This window comes from Stegodyphus dumicola, chromosome 1, assembly GCF_044657685.1.
Source record: "Stegodyphus dumicola isolate Sdum_Otavi_A_Nest chromosome 1, ASM4465768v1".
Lineage (NCBI taxonomy): Eukaryota > Metazoa > Arthropoda > Arachnida > Araneae > Eresidae > Stegodyphus > Stegodyphus dumicola.
The window spans coordinates 268,301,663-268,326,101 of NC_140768.1; the positions used below are offsets into that span (position 1 = coordinate 268,301,663).

Consider the following 24,439-nt stretch of genomic DNA (forward strand, 5'->3'; position numbering starts at 1 on the left):
AAATACTTTTGGAATGGCAGTTCACCATGGTTGCTATGATTGTATTATAAAATAAATCTGTCCCCTTAAATTTTAATTCAGTATTAAATCCAAAACAAATTTGATTGTTAACCTTTTTAATCGGAGACTGGAGATTATTTTTGTAATTGCATTCTAAAATAAAATAATCTTTTCCAATAAAATAATAATATGCATTAGTGAATCACGTAAGACATAATCACTAGAATCTCCCGCATAAGATAATCGGTGGTCTACTAAATGATTATCATAAGCGAGTGATTCTGAATTGACTTTCTTTGACTTTTTCAAAAACAGCATTTGTCTAGACATATTTTGCAATGTACGATTCTTTTTTCCCTCATTTGATTCCTATAATCTTATGTGATAATATTTCGTATTTTAATTTTTATGCATGAGTGCACATTAATCTCGGGAAATTGTTTATTATGTCATGACGAATTTCAATTAATTTAATAGCATTAGATGAATTGTTAGAGGAAAAATAAATATTTATAAGTTTTAAACGAAAAACAATTGTGCGTAATTTTGAATACTGGGCATGAGGATAGATTTTTATAGCGTAATTTCATAAAATTCATGCATAAAGTAGACTTACATTTTAAAATTTTAGTTAAGTAAAGATATATAAAATTACATGCTTAAATTATTACCAGAAATTTTTGCCTGTTTTTGTATTAACGCAGTTCAATGGTTATATTGAATATAACATATGCAATTCATTTATTATTATTCTCAATAAAAAATTATAATTGCGAATGTCCCCTTCACTGATCTTCCTCATCCCGCTTCTTTAGAACCCATAAATTTCTGCGATTATAAAGAGACTGCTGAAATAAGTTTTCATATGGTTTTCTATACAGATGGCAGCAAGATGAACAACAAGGTTGGCCTTGCATTTGTTCTTTTTGAAGGCCATTCTGAGATTTGTTTTCTCAGACACCGTATACGGAATGAATGTACAGTTTTTCAAGCAAAACTTCTGTGCATTTATCTTGCCGTCAAATGGATCCAGGATCATGGGACAACATCCTCAAAGTACCTTATTTGTTCTGATTCTCTTTTTTCTCTTCAACTTTTGAACAGTATTACCAGCTGCGATAAATTAGTTATCGAAACCCTAGTAACTGTTAGTTCACTTAGAATTAGAGGTATTGATATCTGCTTTGCTTATGTGCGTGCTCATCATGGTTTCTACGAAAATGAAAGAGCAGATTTCTTAGCTAAAGATGCCTTAAATTTACCCATTGATATCAACATTAGCATTCCAAAGAGTTATTGGAAGTCCTTTCATTATAAAAACCTTTTAGCTATGTGGAATGAGGAATACATTTCATCTTGTAATGCTGAAGTCACCAAAAAGTTCCTTCCTTCTATTTACCATAGACTGAATTTCGAGTCTTTCCTCTCGTTAATTTTAAAGTGTCTCAGTTTTTATCTGGTCACGGTAAATTTGCAAGTTATCTGTTTCGTTTTCATCTACGATCAAACAATTTATGTGAATGTTCAAAAAGAGTTCCTCAGGATGTGGAACATTTGATTTTCTCGTGCCCTACATTTGATGGCCCTAGATTATGCTTACAGAACGATTTGAAAATGTTCGGAGTGACTTGGCCAGTGAACTTATCTGTTTTCGTGAAGTCCAGACTGCTGTTCTCTGCTTTTGTTCGCTTTATTTATGCATGTAATTTTTAATGTTTATTTATACATGTAACCTTTAATATTCTAGTTAACTTACTTCTGTAAGCCCCGTGTTGTACATATGTGGTGCACGGGGAGTCTGTATGTTCTCAAAGGAAAAAAAATATCGTATATTGTATCAATAATCTATTTCCAATTCCGAGAGGATAAGATGTTTGAAATTTGTCAGCTCTTCTAGAAAATTCGAGACAGAATTAAAAAAAATATTTGCAACGAGTTCTCGTTTTTCTTTCAGGATGTAATGTCCAAATGATCCAGCTTCACTTAGCCTTTTATTTCCTAAATCAGACAACCCCACGGTGCTTTACCAAATGAAATAACTTAAAGAAGTCATCTAATCCATTTCCAAGATTATAATTCTTTGTATCGACAACTTAATTTTTGTCATTATGAAGTGAAAAATGTTTTCTTAACGCATTTTAACTTACCAGTTCTTATTTTCCCCTTCTTCTGAGCAGCGACTATTTTTTTTTTTTTTTCCTCTACCCCCCCCTTACCAGCGGTGCCCACCAGTGGCCAAACAGTAAAGTCGCTGAACACTCGTAGTTCGGTTGGGAGTCCAGATCCCGCTAACGGGCTGGTTGCATGGGGGTATTTTGGTGGTTTTGCACAAGTTAACGAGCATACGACCCAATTTCTCTTAGAAAGTCCTCCACGAAGGCTTCTCTCCCCTTAGGCAGGTAGCTGTAGAGGCTTTGCCGTAATCCCATAAACCAAATCAAACTTCTCACCATTTTTTTAAATACCTGAAAAGAATTGTAATTATTTCTACCACTCAACGAAAAAATCGCTGTCCAGATACTAGAGGGCGCCTACTGTGGTACCGAAGAACCCGGGTTCGAGGCCCGGAGAAGGCGTGGATATTTGTAAATCTGTAGTGTCTTTGCGGCATGGAACAATCTAAATATATGGCAAGTCGAAAGTACTCTCGTATGGTTTGGTGGCAGGGGAGAGGGGTGGGAGACCTCTGACCTCTGGACCACCCTTCAAGGTGCTTTCTCTCAAAATTGGGGTGGAAGTAGAAGTCCAGTTTCCTTGAGGCTCCTGACAATCAATCTTCCATAAAATATGGATATCGACAACATCAACTACAACAGCGAAAAACTACTCAAAGAAATAAATAAGAATGTTACTAGTCCACGAACTATAATAAATATAAATCAAATAATTTTCTAATTGACCATTTAACAACTACATACTACAATAGCTGAAAACTTACTAAACACTGACATCTATAAATGAAACAAGTTGTCAATTTTACTTAAATTTATATATCATGTTGAATAAATACTTCTTATTACTAAAAGAAATCAAATTAATACTTTAATTGCATGTTTCGCTATGCAAATATACAAGTTCTTGTTGTCTTTCAGGCATTAAAATAGAATCTAAAATATCATGAAGGAATATCAATGGAGGTTTGAAATCAACAAACCCTCCTCCCTGTGCTTGCGTTGATGATTTCGAGAGTAAAACAATGACGACTTCGGTCTAACTGTTCCGTTCTTTTACACTGATTTTACTTTTTTTTCTTTTATATAAAATTTTATAAAATAAATATTACGGCGGCAAAGAAATGGAAAAATATATCTTTTGGAATCTTTTGATATCATGTTATGCTATTTATTTTTTATAATAATAATACAGATGAAACGAGGAGAAGCGGTTTTTAAGTAAACGTTTTGCTATAAACGGAAGCCCAAAAAATAATTTTTTCTTTTTATTTTAACGATCTATTCGGCATCAGTAGTTAGAAAATGATCGAACCAACCAGTATGATATAGCACTGTCCAAGGCTCGAAATCTAAATACGAATTTTGGGACGTTATAAATGATTATCAGCATTCTTGCCTATGATGTTAATCACACTCTTTGACTTTATTCTTTCTTCATCTCATCAACCACAGGCGTTAATTTGCCGAAAGACATCCGTTGAATAGCAAAAAACACCCATCATTCCATCCCTTCTGACAATCCACTGAGGGCGCGTGGTGTCTCCAGAGATCTCTGGCAACCGACGGGGAAGATGGAGTGTTCCGATAGTGAAGATGGAACGTGAAGAAAACTTCCTGTCGCCCTGAAAGAGGCTGGGCCCTATTAGTGCCCAGGCCCCCTGCACTTTGCCGCCTAATCTTGATCGCGGATCGAGGCAGTAAGAAAAATCAAGGCTCGAATTCTCCTGGCGGATGCGGAGACAACTGTCATTTTGTCAAGCATTTACATTTTATCAGCATTTTTATTTCCCCTCGCCAGTTCCTTTTGCTTTTTGCTTTCTTTCTTCTCTCTTCTTTCCGAGAAAGATTCGAAGTCTCCCTAATCTACCCCACGAGTGGGGGAGATAAGAAATAGAAAAACATTCATTAGGTCTCGTTGTCTAGCATGCGGATTAGAAACCTAAAAGGAAAAAAAAAAAGCCTGGAAATTGCAATGAAATATGTCTGTAATGAATTGAGATGGTTCAAGCTCTGATTTCTAGCGAACTGTTTACTAATTACTAGTCATGTATTCAAGGAATTTTAACCACAAATACCACCTCAGTTGTAAAAGTTTTCCATTGTAGTTTTCGAGCATAAGAGTACACGTTCTTACCTTTGATAACATGTGTCATTCATTCCAAAATGTCTATACGCAGTATGTTAAATGAATTTCTGCACATAATCTAGAAGTCCTGGCTTGGTCTCGATGAGTAAGAGAGTTGACTGCTTAGTTGGTGTTTTTGATACTTATCCTCTCTTGATCAAGTCCTTGAATTCATCACAGCCAAAAGTAGAAAACGTCTGTCCTTGGCTACTTTATACGTAATAGTCATACTCTGCCTAGCTCTGTCTGAATTTTGATAGAGGGCACTCTGGAGAACACGGATATAAGAGTTTCTCATACATTTTCCCCTACCACAAACCTTTACAGAGGACTTTCAGCTCGACGACATTCTAAATGCCTCCATGTCACAAGGATACTATATATTGAAAACGTCCATATTTCCTCCAAGATTCGAACCTGCGCCCACCGCTATGGCAACTGGCATCGCTAATTACCATACTGATCAAGGCGACAACTGTTTGAACTGTTTGAGGCGATAAACTGTTTGAGCACTTACTCCATCCCTTTCTGTTCAAGTGAATAAAAATCAAATTCTCTTAAAATGTCCTTCACAAAATCATTCCTCATAAGAGGATCATAGTTTATTTTTTTCAATTAGATTTGCGACATTCGTAACAACGAAAATGTTTCTTCGTTGTCATAGCAAATTAGCAACTAATGGTAATAGCAGTGTTTTCATTCCACTAATTCAGTTTTCCTGATGCTTAAAATCTATAATTCTAATGCAAAGATGAAGGGTCTGATAGCCTTTTATATAAAGCAAAATTTATTTTAAAAGCACATTTAAATGTTATTCAAATGTCTTTCTTTTATGTGAAGACTTACTTATACTTTCATACGATTTTAGTGATATTCGTTCATTCCAGAAAGGAAGTTTTCTTGCATTGCTGTTTGGTTTAATTTCTAACTGGTCAATTTTTTTTTTTTTTTTTAATTTTAAGTACACCTTTGAAATTGTGTTGTAGATATATGGACTTCCTAATACTACAACATGAAGAAAAGATTAATACATATATAAAATGCATTAAAAATTAATGAGCGTAAATATTACTTAAAATATTATGCCCAATTTCTGGACTTTGTGTTTTTAAACTACAAAAAGTTAATAAAATGTTCATGAATAACATTCAATTCATTCCTTAACTTGAACAACCAACTTCAAAATTTTATGAGCTCCAAATGAATTGTTCTAAATGCATGCCATGAAATGTTCTTCATTTTGATTGCCTTAAGTTCCTGCTCTTTTCAGAGGTCATTGGATACGAGATCCTCAAATTTCAGTCCTCGAGGAAAATCCCAAACGCGATGGAGCCCAGACGATAATTTTTTATGGTTAACGTGAAACAAATAACAGAAACTGATTCTTAAAAGCACTAAAAATGTAAAAATTTTTCATAGTTGATGTAATAATAATTGCTTTTACGTAATATTTTGACATTTAAAACTGTACATTATCCAACACACGCAGATCTAGAAAATGAATAGTGTATAACTCACTTTTTTAATACCTACTATTTTTTTTTTATATTTAAGCCTTATATTTTTCACCACACTGAATGTTTATTTCATTTTCCTCTTTAGCATATATAATCTTTTTAATGAAATAAAAAATGAATGAATAAAATCTTTTATTAATATTTGCATTAGTTTAATAATTATTTCCATGCAGTACTCTCCCGTGGGAATATTTAGGTGCCACGGCGCTCTTACATTTATTCTAAATCACTTGTATTAAAAACTAAGGAATTTTTTTATGAAGAAACTTGATGAATTATAAACAGTCTAGTTACATTAATGTTAGCACCTCTCAAAAACCAGAATAACCACCTTTCGCAGAGCGGACTGATGCGAAGAGAGTCATGCATGAAGCTTGCATGAAGAGAGTCAAATAGGTTCTTGAAGGTGTTCACTGGGATGTTGAGCCATGCTGACTTCAGTGCAGTGGCCAGCTGCGCTAGGTCAAAGAATGTGTATTGGCGTTCTTTGGCTTGGTTACGCGGTTGAGGTTCCATTGCGTGAACAACCCGCTCGAGGTGGTCCCACAGATTCTCAGTTGGGTTTAAGTCCGGGGAGTTTTCTGGCCGAGGAAATACGATAAACTCATCTTGGTGGTCTTCGAACCACGCTTGCGCACTGCCAGCTGTATGACACTTCGCATTGTCCTGCTGGTAGATGCCATCATTCCGAGAAAAAACAATTCGCATGTAGGGGTGGCCATTGTCCGCATGGACAGATACATATTTCTGTTGATCCATCTTGCCTTCTACAATAATGAGTGCACCCAGAGAATGCCACGAAAACATTCCCCAGACCATCATGCTTCCTTCTCCAGCTTAGACTCTTCTGGCAATTGTTGCAGAGTTGTTTGCTTTCTGACGTTTCATGCCGTATATGCCAACATCCATTTGTCCGATGGAGCATAAAACGTGATTCATCGCAAAAAAGCCACCTATCGCGACTCAGTTGACGTCCAGTTGCGGTACTGGTGTGCAAATTCCAGCCCTCGTCGCCGATGAAATGCAGCATAGGTGCCTGCTGCAGAGGCGTCTGCTGCAGAGGTCCATATGCAGCAACATTCGTTAAACCGTCGTTAAGGTGACACTGTTGGTATCCCGCCCCCTTAGTTCATCTGGGAGGTCAATTGCTCTACAGTTGCACATTTATTGCTCTACAGTTGCACAAAAATGCATCTCCGCAACCGTCGTTCACCTCTGTCATCCATGGCCCGTAGTGCACCATATTTGCTACGTCGCTGATTTTGGATAGTGCCATTTTGCCATGCACGGTATACTTTTATCACGGCGGCACACGAACAGTTTATAAAATTAGCCGTTTCCGAAATGTTTCCACCCTTGGCACGAAAGCCGATGATCATGCACTTTTGGACATCAGATAAAGCGCTCCATTTCTGCATTATGCCAACGATTGCCTCTCGGACACCCTTTATATATGCTTCACTGCATGATGCTCCCACCTGCCTTCTACGATTGCTTATTTCATGCTGACATCGAAAATAGGTGGTGCTCACATTAATGTGACTGAACTGTGTATGATTGGCGTACAATCATTTTAATAATTACTCGTCTTACTTTAATTTTAATAAGTTTCTGCTTATCCTATCAATTCTTACTATCCTATCAAAGTAATTGGTTACAAATGTAACCAAACTTTTATGATAGTTTATATGCTAATTCGAAATTGTTCAGTTAAACGGGCCTAAACTTCCTTATAAATTCATCCCGTGGAGTCTTAGTTCATAAATTTACTGAACATGGTTCTTGTAAATGCGCAGTTTTTAAACGTTATTTATAGAGAAATCTTTTTCTAGCTCAATGGAGCTATAGCCCAGAAGGGCTATTATTCTCGAAACGGCATTTGGCGTCGGTTCAGTGTAAACGACCTGTCACTTTTTAAATTGTTGCCACCAAATATTAGAGCTCTGCATTATATTAAAAAAATTAAATAGTGAAGAACCTACATGAATGGACCCACCAGCGGCCGAGCGGTAAAGTCGCTGAACACTGGTAGTTCGGTACGAGGTTCGAATCCCGTGAACGGGCTGGCTGCATGGGCGCTTTCGTGGTTTTACCCATGTGTAACGTGTATACGAGCCAGTTTTCCTTAGAAGGCATCCGTTACCTTAGGCAGATAGCCATAGTGTACTTTGCCGTAATCTCAATACACCAAACCAAAGCAACCTAATTGAATATATGTATGATTCTCGTATTGTGAAAAAACACTAAAGCAAATAGAGCCATCAACTTTTGAATAATGTAGTCCTTCACTGCAATATGGGCATCTGGAAGATCGAATTTGGAATCAGTTTTATTGTCTATTTCATATTTTGAAAAATTAACGAATTTTTTATTAACAAACTCAATGATTTCGAAGCGAGCAATGGCAACATCGTACAGAAAAAAAAAATCATTTTTATCTCAAGGCTGATTGTCTATCGGAAAGTCTAAAGGTATGCTGTTTTTAAAATTTCTCTTAAACTTAATTTTATGTGGCCTAAATGCGAAGAATGTGATTTTTAATAAATAAAGTTAACATAGAAAGAGTTAATAATAAGCAGACAAAAAAATTTGTTAGCCATCTTATTAAGAAAACTAAGCATTGATAGGACGAATTGAGAAAACACCGAAAAAAGAAGAGGAAAAAAAATCTGAAAGACATCAAATTTTAACGATCTCTCAAAGGAATTGTTAACGTTTTTTATTCTCTGGCTGAGCTCACAGTCTACCAGTCTGATATTGCATTCACTCCTGCTAGCTTACTAAGCGCCATTTTTTTTCGCACATATGCCATATGCAATTCAATAGCAAAACTACAACAAAAATTTTAAAGACTGCATAGCAGCATATGTTTAAAATTCCCTACGCAGTTCGCACTTTTCTACTTTTTTCATTTTTTTCTCTTCATCCTACCGATGTTCAGTTTCTCCTTTGCTTGCAAAACATTTTATATACTTTTTTTTGTTTTTTTATGATAACTGTTTTATTTGTTAATATGAGAGCTGTAAAATTTTCAAAAAATAATAAAGCGAATGTACCCCCCCCCCAAAAAAAAACTGAAAGTTTTGAGATTTTAAATTACGTCCAAAGAGGCGTTTTTTTAACATTTTTTCTGTTACCTTTATTTATTAAATATCACGTTCTTCGCACTTAAACCATAAAATTCAGTTTAAGAGCAATATCGCAAAACAGTTTTAAATTGAGCATATCTTCAGAATTTCCGATACAGCGTCTCGCGCGCTGGAGATAAAAATGTTTTTTTCTGCACAACGTTGCCATTGCTCCCTTTGAAATCCTTGAATTTGTTAATAAAAAATTCGTTAAAGTTGTTCGTTAAAGATATGAAATTGATAATAAAACAAATTGCAAATTGCAAATTTGGGCTTCCACATAGGTAATGACCATATTTGCAACAGGATTACGTCATTCAAAACTCGATGGCTCTATGTACCGGTGTTTTATCACAATGCGAGAAATACACTTACATTTATGCAATTTTTCGTTATTTAATTTCTTCAAATATAATGCAGGACTCTAACATTTGGTGGCAACAGTTTGAAAAGTGAAATGGACAGTTATAGTGAACCAACGCAAAATCGCACAACGAAAACAATCGCTTCAGGAACAAAGCCCCTTTGGACGGGGCCTCTAGCGGGAATTTTAAAGATATGCTTATTTTAAACATTTTGAAATTCAGCTGTTGCATTTTATTTTGCATAAATGAGAAAACGTGACATTTAATAAATAAAATTAAACACACAAAAACTAATAAAAAGACGAAAAATTTTATGTAAGTCATCTTACTTACAAAACTGAACATTGACATGAGGAACTGGGGAAGAAAAAAGAAAGAAAAATGTATTCCAACACAACTGTATCAGGAATTCTAAACGTATACTACAATCCTACTTTTAAAAATCTTGTGACTTTGCTGTTGAATTGTATGTGGGAGAATAGAGTGACGACAAAGAATAGTTATGCGCATGGTTGCGAGAGCTTGGCAGTTTCTGAAAATCTGGCTTCTTCTTCTAAGATGGTTGCGATAGTACGTAAGTACCGGTTAATCTATGTTTACAAAATTGTTTTTGCCACATTATTATGATAATTCTAATAATTCAGCATTACCGAAGTCCCGATTAACTGCATTAACAATAATATTTTTAGACAGAAATTTGCATTGCAGGCTGTTAAATTTATGTGCATAAAAATAGCGCTTTCCTTAATAAAAAAATCCGGTTCCTATTTAACATAGCACGCAAATATTACGAGCACTGATTTTGCTTAAAAAATTGTAACAAATAAATAAGTCTAAGAGCTATATCATGTATAAATAAAGGAAAGTATTTATAGCACACAAATAAAGTAAATTTTTAAGTTATTTATTGAAAATTTCCTGTGTAATATATCATACTTGTAATATAATAATAATGTAATATATTACCTTTTATTTTGTTATTAACTTTACACGAGACAAATTTTGAGTCAATAATACATTTCGATGTCGCCAAATGTCGCCAAATTCTTCCTGTACCATCTCGACAACTTGAAAGTAATATTTTACGTGCTATGTTGAATAACTTAAAAACAGTCTCTGTGACTACCAAGTGGCTTGTTTCTATTTCTCTTTTTGTCGTTTTTTTTATTTTTTAGTTCTTCTTTCCTGTACACGATTCTTTGCTTTTGCTACATTTTAATGCTTTAGAGTAATGATCCAACGAACAATGTTGCATTGTAGCAAATTCTGAATTTTCTTTGTCAAAGATTCCATTTAAAGACAGTAAAAGAATAATTAGTCTATGTCGGCAAGAGTTTTCGCTCAATGATTTGTTTAAGGATTTTGCTTGAAAGAAACAAAACATTTTAAGTGCTGTTTCATGTACGGAGATTTCTAACTATCCTTAGGTATTGCAATTAAAGAAAGGTTTTTCGTATCAGCTGAACTTCGAATTTCAGTAAATAGGGTTTTTCATCAATAGGTACCTCCCTCTTTATTCGCGATGAAGGAAAGAAAAAGAGCGTTCTTGCATAAAAGCTTGTTTAAATGGCTAATATACCTCAACCATGAAAAAAAAAGGAGTACTACTTGGGCGATTTTGGATTGTATTCAGAACGGAAAGGAAATAATAATATAATAATAAAAAAATAATAATATTATACATGGTTAGCATAAATGATTCATTCATTTTGAAAAGGCTATATTTTCAAAAGTATTACTGTATTTAATAATTTGCATTTTATATTGGGACTGCGGATAGAAACGGTGCAGCTGTTCAAAGGAGGTATCGTTCTCTGCTTAAAAGCAGCTGCACCGTTTTAGCCTCAGTTCCATGGGTAAAGCGCACGGCGGAGAGGTTAGCAAAACCCGCATGTGGTAGAATGGTTTTACCTACCACCTCAAAGTGCTATTTCGGCACGCATAATCTGTTGCTAATCACCTCTACCTGCCTTTAAATTTTTGCTAGATACTTTTGAATCACCGTGTATATAGTTCAAGATAGTTTTTCTGAAGACTGAAAAAATTTCTGTTTTAAATTTATAAATTTATTTTGGTTATTCTAATGCCAAGAAAAAAATTATATAATGCAATTTACATAATTAAGTATAAACCTATCTAAAGATGAGGCAGGGGCAAGATAGCCAATCCAACGTTACAAATAGATTTACATTTTTTTCCTGCGTCCCTACGTATACCTTGAATACTCACTAGCTGCTATTAAAAGTCCTCGAAGAGAGTATTATTTCTAAAATAGGTGGTATCTTATGACTTCTGAATATCCTCTTCGAACTTCGCTTTCTCAAGTTTTTGCAAACATATTCAGAACTAATGCATTCAAAATTAATGCATTTTGATTTAAACAAAAATATGCACTTTACCGCCAAGCCGGTATAGTGGTTAGTGACCCTGACTGCTGTAGCGACGGATCTGGATTCTAATTTCGCAGAAGGCATGGTTGTTAACTGTCCATCCCTTCATAGGGGCAATGGTTGCTGCTATTAGGTGCTTCCATTATGAAATGGCCACGACTTTCGGCCCTTGTAGAGGCGCAAAACTAACGGCTTGTAAGGATTATGTTAATTTCATTAACAGTTAAATTTTGAGTCAAACTTCCTTTCCTATCGCTTCTTAATTTCAACTAACCCCCTTCCGTAAGTAGAACGTAGTTTTAGAATCACGTCTGAATGCTAATGAGGAAGAGCGGTATTTAACCGCGAAGTTCTACTGTCTTAAGGAGAGAGATACCATACTCTGAATAGCACGCGTATTCTTGGAGTGCCTTCTGCTTTGGAACTTCGCCGCAAGCTGGAATTGACTTTCTAATGCTTGTGGGTTACGGATTTCGAGGAAATCTTGAGCTGACGATAGTAGACGGGGTAAAATCACCTCGATGAGTTCATTATCTGCCTCTTCCCATACAATAAATTGAAGATTTTAATTTTCCGTAAAATAAATTCCGTCAGCTCATTGCTTTGATACTTGCTAAACAATTCCGACTCTAGCTTCGTACGGTCTTTAACAACTGTAAATGCTTTTGATAATGCAGATTTGAAGTTTTCCCAGCTGTACGATTCTGAACCTGGGTCCCCCAACAAGAACTTGCCAATCACTTTATACCAGCTGAGGACTTGACCTTTTAAGGTTGTAGTAGCGATGGTCACTTTCTGCTGCTGGTTCACAGGATGTAAAGTGAAATAAATGTATGTCTAATTGCTCCAGGAAGGTCATCATTGAACCTTTGCCGTCAAATGTTGTGGCTGGGTTCATAGAGGCACGCATCGTATCCACGATGAATCCGAATCCTTCCATTGGATTCGTGGACGTCTGAAGGACCTAAAAGCTTGGAGGGGTCAACGTGAACTTCCCACTTTCTAACGACATGGTCCGTTGAAAACTTTTCGGACGCCAAATGTAGGATGCCCCGCTGTGTAATTCTAAGTTACAGCTGCATGTGAAGAATCTTTAGAACTAGTAAGCGAATAATCGCTTGAGTTCATGAGACAGTAAATAAACTTGGAAAGGGTTAAAAGACTCTTTATTATTCAAATAAGATTAAACAGAACTCCGTCTTGGACTTGTACAATAAAGCCGGCACTCGGGCTTGAACTTAAAAAACTAAGAATTAAACTAAAATAATCTTAACTAAAGAGATATAGGCGAAGCTATCAAGCTTCTAACGGAGTTGAACCCTTAACGCTAATTAAGCGAAGCTATCAAGGGCCTAAAGTACGGCCGAGCGTAATAATAGCTTAAGAGAGAGTAGCCTAAAAAGGCGGACGAGAGCTAGCTATAACCTCTGGTTCTCTCTGACTAAGACAGTAGAACTTTGTGGTTAAATACTGCTCTTCCTCATTAGCATTCAGACGTGATTCTAAAATCACGTTCTGGCCGGAAGTGGTAAGTTGAAATTAAGAAGCGATAGGAAAGCAAGTTTAACTCAAAATTTAACTGTTGATAAAATTAACATAATTCTTATAGGCTATTAAATAAAGCTCCTAGCCATTAAAAAAAATATATGCAATTTTTAGTATCTTTTTGACTCTTAGTGAAATTCTATGACTTATTTATATGTTTCTGCCTTAAGTCTTTCTGAACTCCATTTATTTTCTATTGAAATACTCTCGATTTAAGCTTACATGATGGGCGATAGAGGTTTTTTGTTTGGTGATTAAGCTCAAGGAAGATCGAAACATACTTTGCAAAAAAGTATTATACCGTTGAACGATAGATATTATTGCATGCGTTACTGGGCGGAGCACCATAAATAAATCGCTATCTTGGTTTGCTTATTTAAAGAAAGAATTACCAAATGTTTTATGCATTCATTGCATGGTGCATAGAAATCTTGTAGCAAAATATTTAAATCTCAATTCATCACTAAGTATAATAACTAAAGCAATAAATCCCTAAAGCCCAGAGCATCAAATGCAATGCCAAACAAAATCCTTTGATAGTGATGTCAAGGGAATAATGAGGATTTTGTTAAGTTATTTTTAGATGCAGAAGTTCGATGACTGTCAAAGGCATACAATTGTGTCATTTTGTAGTATTTTATGATAGTGCCACACAGGTTTTTTTTTAAAGTTTTAGTGAAACCAATCTTTGTCATGAATAAAAAACAATAAAATATTATATTTTTTTGGAGGGGGGCAAACAATTTTTTAGATTTAATGAAATCAATTTGCTTTTTCAAAAAAAACCAATAAAACTCAACATTTTCAGAAATATTATATTATTATTTATCAATTAATTTGATCTTCTTTATCATAATCTATTGAAGAGAGAATTTCATTGCTTTCCCGAATTATCATCCACATAAAAGATGATGTTATTCCAGGAGATTTTGAAAAGTTCAGTGATCACCTTAATTGAACTTAGATCGGATGTGGAAAAACTATTTGAAGATATTTTGAACTTGAACTTGAAGGACTAGATGAAAATTCCTTTTAGTGCAAATAATGCTGAAGTTGATATTACGTGCCTAGAACTCAAACATGATGAAGGATGATTTGATTTATTTGATGACGGCAAAGCCTCGAGAGCTATCTGCTAAGGAGAGGGATGCCTTCGTGGAGGACTTTCTAAGAAATATGATGAAGTTATTGTAAATATAATTTTGATAGCGGTGGACACGAAAACCTTTGGCTGAATAAAAATTGCGTTATATCCAAACATGTGGAAATTTATATTTAATTTAATGATAACTTTCTCTGCCTCATATTTTGTTCAATAAGACTTAAGTGTTGTTAATCATATAATGACCAAACAGGGAAATCGTCTAAATATTTTAAACAGATTGCAAAATTGGACCAGGCATCAAATATTAGTCTCGCAGCATTAGCTCCAAGGATCCCATTAATAATTAATTAAAATTTTTATATTTAATATTTAGTTTCTTCAGTTTAAGTAGTTTTTTTAACATTGTACTAAATTATCTGTCTATTAATATATAAATACATGCAAAGTATAACTTAATGCATAAATTGAACTATATATTTTTTACTAAACCTCCACTAAAAAAAAAAAAATAAAAAAAAAAAAAAAAAAAAATTACAGTGCAATTGCACTAAATTACTGCGAAACCGGAGGGTGGATAGGAAATTTTACCTCATACAAAGTAGACGATAATTATAGAAAGGTTGACTACCGCTGCTCTGAACAGTTGCAAAATCTGTTTATGAGAAAGCGAATATACATGATCGATTCAAAGCGGTTCTTGCGCCTTAAGTAGCGAACTGAAGAGATTATTTCATAAGCGGAATAAGATACGCTGAAATTATGTACTGAAACACGTTGAGCTTACATGCAAACCTACAGGTAACGTTAGGCAAACTTATACATTAGATGTATACCTTGCCCACACACACACAAAAAAAAAGGGGGGAACAGTTCCATATCTCCCGTTCTATTGCACCGATTGTCGAAATTTAACTTGCGTTTCCCATGTCTCTAAAACGTGATTTAGGATATATATTAAATTTATATATATATATTCTAGCATAAGTATTTTGACACAAAATCGGACCTTTTTCTGAGATAACATGCCAATTGTTTTCAATATTTCGATTCTACTACTCAAATTATGCCTAAATATTGAATTTTGTAATTTTTGGTGAGACATTTATGGAGAAATTTATCTTGGCGCATTTTTTCAGTTTGCGCCAAGAATAATTCACTTGGCGAACTCCTTAATTTGGTTACAGCTGAAAACATCGCGCCAAAAACATCGCTGACGAAAACGTCGCGGAGAAAACAACGAAAGGCGAAAACGTAGTGGTACAAAACATCGAGGGAGAAAAGAAACATAGCACAAAGAGATAACATCGCAGTTCTAAAACATCGTGGTACAAAATATCGTCGTCGAAAATAAAGCAGTTCAAAAAATTCGCAGTTTCAAAACATTGTGGTAAAAAAGTAAAGCACCTACAAATCATCGCTTAACGATAACATAGCACACATGCTTTTTTCAGGTTTTAAAAGTTGTAAATACGTATTCGCATAAAGATTTGGGAGCGCAAGAAATGTTAATGAAACTTTAAGAATAAGGAGGGAAAACAAAACAAGGTATAATTTTCACCAAAACAATATCAGAGTAACAAACGTGAAAGGAAGTAATCTGATAATTAACTAAGCAATTTGTATAGAGGTAAACTCCTGCAGTTATTTATCTTCCTTTATCTAAACATTTTTAGGCTGTATTTTTAATGAAAAATTATGAGTAAAATTTTATAGAAAAAAAGATTAATTTATTAATGACCTATGTAAATTTAAAATTCTATCAAGTGCTGTAAGCTGCATTAATTTTCTACTCAATTTCAATTTTTAAATACTTAAGTTTCCTTCTTACTTTTTCAGTAAAAATGTAATTAGTTCATTCAAAAATATGAAATATAAAAGATATCCCACTTTCCTTCTTGCGCTCCCAAACCATTATACGAAAATGCCTTTACAACTTTTAAAACCTGAAAAATGCATGTGTGCGATGTTATCGTCATGCGATGATTTGTAGGTACTTTATTTTTTACCACGATATTTTCGACGGCGATGTTTTTAAACTGCTTTATTTTCGACGACGATATTTTGTACCACGATGTTTTAGAACTGTGATATTTTCTCTTTGCTTTCTTTTCTCCCACGATGTTTTGTACCACGACGTTTTCGTCTTGGGGTTTTTTTTCTCCGCGACGTTTTAGTCCACGATGTTTTCGGCGGATACCCTTAATTTATAGCAACCTATTTTCCTTTCCTATTTTTTCATTGTACACGGAAAAAAATGTCATCGTTGGTACTTTTAAATAATTTTAATAAAGTGCGATCGCTGATAACAAATATGCCAAATTTCAAAACGCGCCAGTATGTAAATTCACGTATATCTTAAGAAATTTTGAATAAAAAACTCTAAATTTTTGCAGGTATGGTTAAATGTATGTCTACTTTAAGATTGACGGTAAAAATTTTGCAGGTGATGATTCAAATTTTTTTGACAAAAAATTTATAAAAAGTATTTAAAAATAAATCATAAAAACGGGGGAATTTTATTTGGAATGTACCTAAATTTGGAAATGTGAAAGGAAAAATCAAATACGTTTAATAAAAAATTAAATATTAATAAATATATACCAAATTCAATTAACATGGAGGAGCTAAAATTTTGAGAGCTATTTTTTTAAAAAACTACTCGTGCGATTTTTACAAAACATGGCACTTTGGCATAATTTGAGTCGTACAATCGAAATATGGGAAAAAAATTGGTATGGTATTTCAAAAAAAAGTTCAATTTTGTTTCAAAATACCTGCATAAGAACATTGCTATATATAAGTCTAATATATATGCTAAGTCGTGGGAATTATATTGTAAAATTATGCAGGGGTATGGGGAAAATATATAGAATATTGTGAAATTATACAGTGTATTGTGAAATTATATAGGTGTACTTTTTATAAAAGTGGTTTCTTGTCTAGTTTTTCATACTGTCTCTTTTATACGGGGAAAAAAAGTAATATCCGTATTTCTCTTAAACATATATAAAGACTCATTTTCAAGATTTTTTTTAATCGACGCTCTGGCGTCGAGAATATTTGGGAGAGTTGCCAGTTGGCTTTGTCGTTGAATATTTAAGTTTTTCCTTTCTCAACAACACAGACAACTACAAAACTTTTGCAATCTGTTAAAAACTTTAAGGCAAATAACAGTTATAGCTTCCTTCTTAAAAATTTATTTTAGTTGATAGGAATGAAGCAAATTTAGGTAGAACAGAAGAATATATTTTTTATATATAAATTAAAGCATTTATGCTAACTTTAAATTAGGCAAAATTCAACTTCGAACTGTGATAAATTTTTAGAGAAATTCTCTGTGCATTTTGAGAGAATATGATAAAAGTCTCGCTAATTATTATTAGTTTCATTTGCGAAAAAATATTTTAAACAATGCTGAAGTTATTAAACAAGCATGGGAAAAAAAAATAACCTATTTATATGGCTAATGAAATTTCGGTACCTACACATTATCCCGTCGACTGTGAAAGCTGGCTGTAATAGAACCACAAAATTGGTGGGAAATCCCGCCAAAGTTTCGCCAATCATTCCTGCGGAATTCTGAAGAAACTGATGCCTATTTATTTAATAAACAAACAGTATTCATCCCGTTTTGTTTTCGTGTTTCTTAAAAAAGCTTTTTTCTTTTTTTTCCCCTTTTTATCGAACGATCCTCTGACTTTTAAAATAATCTACTACTTGCTTTTCTGTAGAAGGCAGGTCCCAAATTTTAATATCCTTACTATTATTATTATTTCAAAATGCAAGGAAAAATACAGCAATAACAGTTAATTTATATTTTTGTACATAAAAACCGTAGAAGGGATAGTACGTAAGTGTCTAAACTTCTTTGATGTTTCTCACATCCAGCAGACTCTATAAATTTTAATTTATAATTCATATTTTTTCATTTATTTAAAAAAAATTCTAAATAAACATGCTAAAATGGTTGCGGAAAAGGTAGTCTCTCGAAGGAAAGCTTTTTAATACATATGTAATAACTTCTTTTAGATATTCCTTTTATAATCTTTTCACGGGTGTAAGACTTGCAGATTTTTATATCAAGACTCAAAGAATCTAAAAATCCATTGTAGAGTACGAGAACAAATTAATAGTATCGGTTTAATCGTAATTGACTTCTGTTATGTATGGATATCACTTACATATAAATAAAATATGTATAAAAATAAACAAAAAGAAATCTGAAAGGTTTCAGATTTAAATTACGTCCAAAGGGCCGGTTTTTTTTTTTTTTTTTTTTTTCATTTTGTGTGTTACCTTTATTTATTAAATATCGTGTTCTTCGCACTTAAACCAAAAAATTCAGGTCAACAGCAATATCGCAAAACAATTTTAAATTTAACATATCTTTAGAATTTTTGATACACAGTCACGCGCGTTGGAGATAAAAATATTTTTTCTGTACAACGTTGCCATTGCTCGCTTTGAAATCCTTGACTTTGTTAATCAAAAATTCGTTGAAGTTTTACAAAATATGAAATCGATAATAAAACACATTCCAAATTTCAAATTTGGGAGTCCAGATGCTCATATTCTCAGGAGGATTACATTATTCAAAACTGGATGGCTGTAGGTACCGTTGTTTTATCGCAATGCGAGAAACATACAAACATTTATGCAGATTTTTCATTATTTAATTTCTTTAAATGTAATACAGGGCGATAATATTTGGTGGCAACAATTTGAAAAGTGAAACAACGCTTGTAGTGAATCAACGCAAAATGCCAAAACGAAATTAATAGTCCTTCTGGGCAAATTGCTCCTTTGAACTAACAATATGTATTAGTATATTACTGCAATGCATACTTTCGCTACCAGTTCTTTTACATTTGTATTGTAATGTCTGTTAATGTGCAATGAATTAACTGGATAAATTATTCAGTTTTTAATCTGCGGTACGTTTAGTGTAAGAGTAGAATAAACGAGCAATTAAACAGATTAATTTATTTATCACATTTTTTCATTTATTAACAGACTAATTTCTATAAAGACGCTTAGGCATGCAACTAAAGAAATGTGTTAATATTTTAAGGGAAACGTTCTACAGAGTCAAAACTACGTCAAAAATTTTGACGTAAGTAAAAGTTTGTAAGTGAACATTGTTCTGATAAATGCAAATTCGAAAGGGTTTTTCTCGAATAAAATTATTTTTTAAGAACTAGATTCGTGCAACATTCTATTGTTTTCACAGTCCATGATTTAAAGTCCAATACAACTAATTCAAAACATCTAAAAATTGTAATTCCAGCATCCATTAACAGAAGATCTCTGATGGCTTTTCCTCGGTGTAAACATAGCGACGATGCTATCTGTTCTTTGATCGCTGGGTTTTTCACTCTAGACCCCGAAGCGCGGATTTTGTTTTGCCCTGCTATGTTACCCCTCGTTTCCCCCTTTTCCTAATGCATGACTGTTTCCGTAATCTGGTTGCTTCATCAGACTGTCGCCAACCGAAACCTTTCTTTGAATTTTGATTTCTTTGTTGTATATTTAGGTTTATGCGAGCCAAACTACCATTTGCGCTTCTTTATGGCAATAAATGGCGAGTCAATAAAATATGGATGCCAGCCAGTCCTTGACTTTGTTAAATCAAAAGTTTCGAAGTTCAGTTTCGAAGGCATCGAAGACTTCTTTTTTTTTAATCAAATCTAAAAAATCAATAACACAGCTGAAAAAAAGAACATTTAAAAAAGTCGTCTCTTTCTTTTACATCTGTTAATAAATCCCACAGAGGTATCCCTCCCATTATCATTTATTAAATACTCGCAGTTTCAGTTATGCACGATATGCGGAGGCATGAAAAGTTTTAAAAAGCTTAACAATTATATAGTTTATAAATTATAAAACAGGCATTAAAACACAAAGCACAAGCACTCCTAATATAGACTTTTTGTTCGCGCCTTATGTAAATTTTGATTTTGTTCCCTGCAAGAGGGCGCCTGCGAGCGCCGAACTACTTGTATATCTATTGTACGAACTTGTTCTTCACACAGTCTAATAAACGCAGTAACGAACGTTTGAGTCTACTTTCCATCCGCTAACATGGTCCGTCGTGAGCCGGCGCATTTCTTTGGATGATGTGTCAAGACAATTTTTAACGTTCTGGTATAGAAGGACATTTCGTGCAGGGAAAACGGATTTATATTTTGTCTGGATTGTGAAAACAGCGGCAGGAACATGGAGTTGATTTTAAAGCAAAGACGAATCATTAACGGTAAGTTGACTCGTTTAATTTCACAAATAAATAGTTTACAAAATCAAGAAAATTCTTTTTCTGCCATTGAAGTGTACGAAAATGATGTTAGTGCATTAAGTGTTGAAGTGAACTGTTTAAACGATAACATTCTTGGTACTTGTTCTGACGCAGAGTTTAGTAAATATGAAATAGAAATGAATGAACTATTTTCCAAATTAGATGTATTAAAAATTACTTTAAAGGAAGAATCAAGAAAACTTAGTAATTCAAGTAAAGATATAATAAATGCTAATGCAAACGGCTTGAAACTTCCTCGCGTGGAAATGCCAGTGTTTACTTCTAATTATGTTGACTGGATATCATTTAGAGATTTATTTCTTGCCAGTGTTGGAAATAATAGTACATTAAGTGACAGTCAAAAATTGCGATATCTTAAGCTTTCTGTGAAAGGTGAAGCTGCTGTTTTACTACAGTCAGTTCAAATTTCAAACGCGAATTATGAAAAGGCATGGGAAGCGCTTACTGAACGTTATGAAAACGAAATAGAAATAATAAACGCAGCATTAAATAAATCAACTTCACAACCTGTTCTAAAACATGAATCAGCTTCAGGTTTGCGGAGATTAATTGATACAACACAACAGTGTATTGATACATTAAAAATCCTTAAACAGCCGGTAGAGCATTGCGATACTATGATTATTTTTCTGTTAAAAGGAAAACTTGATCATGAAACACTAAAAGAGTGGACGATAGAGCATTCGAACAAGAAAATTTCTGCTTTCGCTGAATTCAAGCGTTTTATTTTAAACAGAGCGAATGCTATTGCCTCTTTGGCGAAGTGCCAGAGGGAGAAGTCAATTTTGCCTTCTGAAATTAAAACTCGCGGTTCAGGTAGCAGATACGCTTTTTCGTCCCAACCTGTGGCTAATGTGTGCGTTCATTGTAAGAGTAATTCTCATTCTCAGTTATTTAAATGTGATAGTTTTTAGAACTTCCTATCAAAGAAAAATGGGATATTATTAAAAGGAATAAATTATGTGCTAATTGTTTGAAAGATAGTAAAACGCATCCCATTTTTAAATGTCGTGCAGGAATGTGTAAATATTGTTCAAAGCCACATAATACAGTGTTATGTTCGAAAAATTCAAATGATGAAAAATGTCATATACCCATGGAACACGGAACTTCTGCTATTAGTAGCAATAACGCCACGGTGCCTGTTGCGCAAGCAGTTTTATTGCCTACTGCGATTGTTTATGTTAAAGATATTAATGGCGATTTACAAAATGCAGGATGCTAATTGATTCAGGTAGCCAGGGCTCATTTATTCGAGAGCACTGTGTAAATTTACTGCAGCTAAAGCGCACTAGTGCAAACGTAAGTGTAAATGGCCTGAGCTCGCAAAAAATTGGAAAGGTTTCAGGTTCAGTTCAATTACAAGTAACATCTCCATTTTATAAAAACGCAAGCATTTCAGTTAATGCATTAATTATACCCAAGATCACGTGTGACCTTCCTCAATATCAAGTTGATAGATCTGTTTTGACATCTTTCAAACATTTGTGGTTGGCAGATACAAATTGTTTCCAGCCTGGCCCAATAGATATTCTTTTGGGCGCAGATGTATTTGGCGAGATAATGCTTCATGGACGTTTAACTGTTCCGGGTCATTCGTTAACAGCCTTGGAATCAATATTCGGCTGGGTCATTATCGGAAAGACTAAAAGTGTATCGCAGACAATTGTATCGAATCATGCTAGTTGTACCAATGTTCAGCTCCAGCTTGAAAAATTTTGGAAATTGGAAGAAATTTCGGAGATAAAGCATTACACAGAAGAGGAAATTGAATGTGAAAATCATTTCAAGCGGAATTTTTCTCGTGATTCAACAGGTAGATTTGTTGTTAAGTTTCCATTTCGTAGATCGGGAAATGAACTTGGGTCATCAAGGGATGTTGCTGTACATCGTTTACAAAGCATTGAACGTCAATTTATTAAGAATAAATCTCTTTCCAGTCAATATCACAAATTTATGGAGGACTATCAGCAACTTGGTCATATGGAATTGATTCCAGAAATTCTAGTTTTTACCTTCCGCACCATTCAGTTCCGGATAAAAATGGTGATAAATTTCGAGTCGTATTTGATGGTTCTGCAAAATCTTCTAGCGGTATTTCTCTTAATGAGAAATTGATGGTTGGTCCACAGTTGCAGACTGATCTGACAACATTAATTATTCGTTTCAGAATTCACAGAATAGCTATAACTGCAGATATAGAGAAAATGTACAGACAAATTATACTAAAAGATGCAGACTTTCAGAGAATAGTCTGGCGCGATTCACTTTATAAACCAATTCAGGATTTTCGATTAACTAGGATTGCTTACGGTACTGCATCAGCTTCGTACCTTGCGGTAAGATGTTTACAGCAGTTAGCCATAGATGAAGCAACTAATTTTCCTTTGGCTTCCAAGACATGTCTTAGGGACTTTTACGTTGATGATTTGATGTCCGGAGCCAATTCAGTTACTGAAGCTATAGAATTACAAATGCAATTGAATCAGATGTTGTCACGTGCAGGATTTATTCTAAGAAAATGGGCTTCTAACAGCAAAGAAGTCTTGAATTCAATTAATCCAGATTTGTGCTTATCAAATGTTTCTTTGAACATAGACAATGATGATACTGTAAAAACGTTAGGTATCCTGTGGCATCCAGCTTCAGATATGTTTTTATTCAAAGTCAATTCATCATATCCTGAAGTCTTAACCAAACGAACATTACTTTCAATAATCGCAAAGACCTTTGACCCTCTTGGATGGTTGGCACCGATCACGGTTCGGTATAAATTGATTATGCAAAGATTGTGGAAACATCAGTTTCAGTGGGATGAAAAGGTTCCTCCAGATATAGAATGTGAGTGGAAACAACTTACAGAAGATTTGTTATTTATTAAAAGTATCAAAATTTCACGATTCTTGTTGGTTGAATCAGATAACCAGTTTCAACTGCACGGGTTTTGTGACGCCTCAGAGAAGGCCTACGCCGCTGCAATTTATTATCGTTCTGTGTTAGATACTGGACAAATTAATGTTCAGTTAGTGATAGCCAAAACAAGAGTTGCACCACTAAAAACCATATCACTTCCCCGATTGGAACTTTGTGGAGCATTACTGTTGATTAAATTAATGGATTTCACCTGTAGGGCTTTAAATACTCCTATATCGCAAGTTTATTTTCATACTGATTCCACTGTTGTATTAGCCTGGATAAGATCTCAAGCAAGCCGATGGAAGACCTTCGTCGCCAACAGAGTATCAAAAATCCAGACTTTATCCTCTCCTGTCCAGTGGCATCATGTGAGTGGAAATGCTAATCCTGCTGATCTTGCAACCCGTGGTGTGTCATCATCTGCACTGGTTACTTCATTGTGGTTACGTGGTCCAGATTTGTTGTATAATTTATTTCCTTTTCAGCAAGCATTATCTGCACCACTACTGGATGATTCTGTGCCAGAGCAAAGATGTGCTTTACAGTCTACAACTGCTGCCAGTCACTTGACAGACGCTCATGATTTATTTTATAAATATTCCTCTCTCACTAAACTTAAACGTGTTGTAGCATTATGTTTGAGGTTTGTAAATAACTGTAAAAATTCAGAAGATCAGGTAAGTGGATTTCTAAAAACAAGTGAATTAACTAAAGCTATGCATGTGTTAATTAAATTAATGCAATATGTTGAATTTAAGAATGAAATTAACACTTTAGGCAGAAATCAATCATTATCTGGTACAAGCAAAATTTTATCTTTGAATCCATTTTTAGATAATTTAGGTATTCTCAGGGTGGGCG

At 34.3% G+C, this 24,439-nt stretch overlaps 1 protein-coding gene across 3 annotated transcripts in view; it reads left to right on the top strand.

Annotated features, from left to right (window-relative positions):
* The window catches only part of LOC118197049 (netrin receptor UNC5C-like), a 380,734-nt gene that overhangs the window by 32,072 nt on the left and 324,223 nt on the right, over positions 1–24,439 (top strand). Inside the window, exon 1 of one of the 3 annotated variants that reach the window (XM_085806687.1) lies at positions 20,468–20,602. The exons of the other annotated variants lie outside the window; for them this stretch is intronic. Within the exon in view, the coding sequence (XP_085662813.1) occupies positions 20,566–20,602 (37 nt within the window). The 5' untranslated portion in view covers positions 20,468–20,565. Of the gene's footprint in view, positions 1–20,467; positions 20,603–24,439 lie in introns of those variants that run through there. 3 annotated transcript variants of the gene reach the window in all.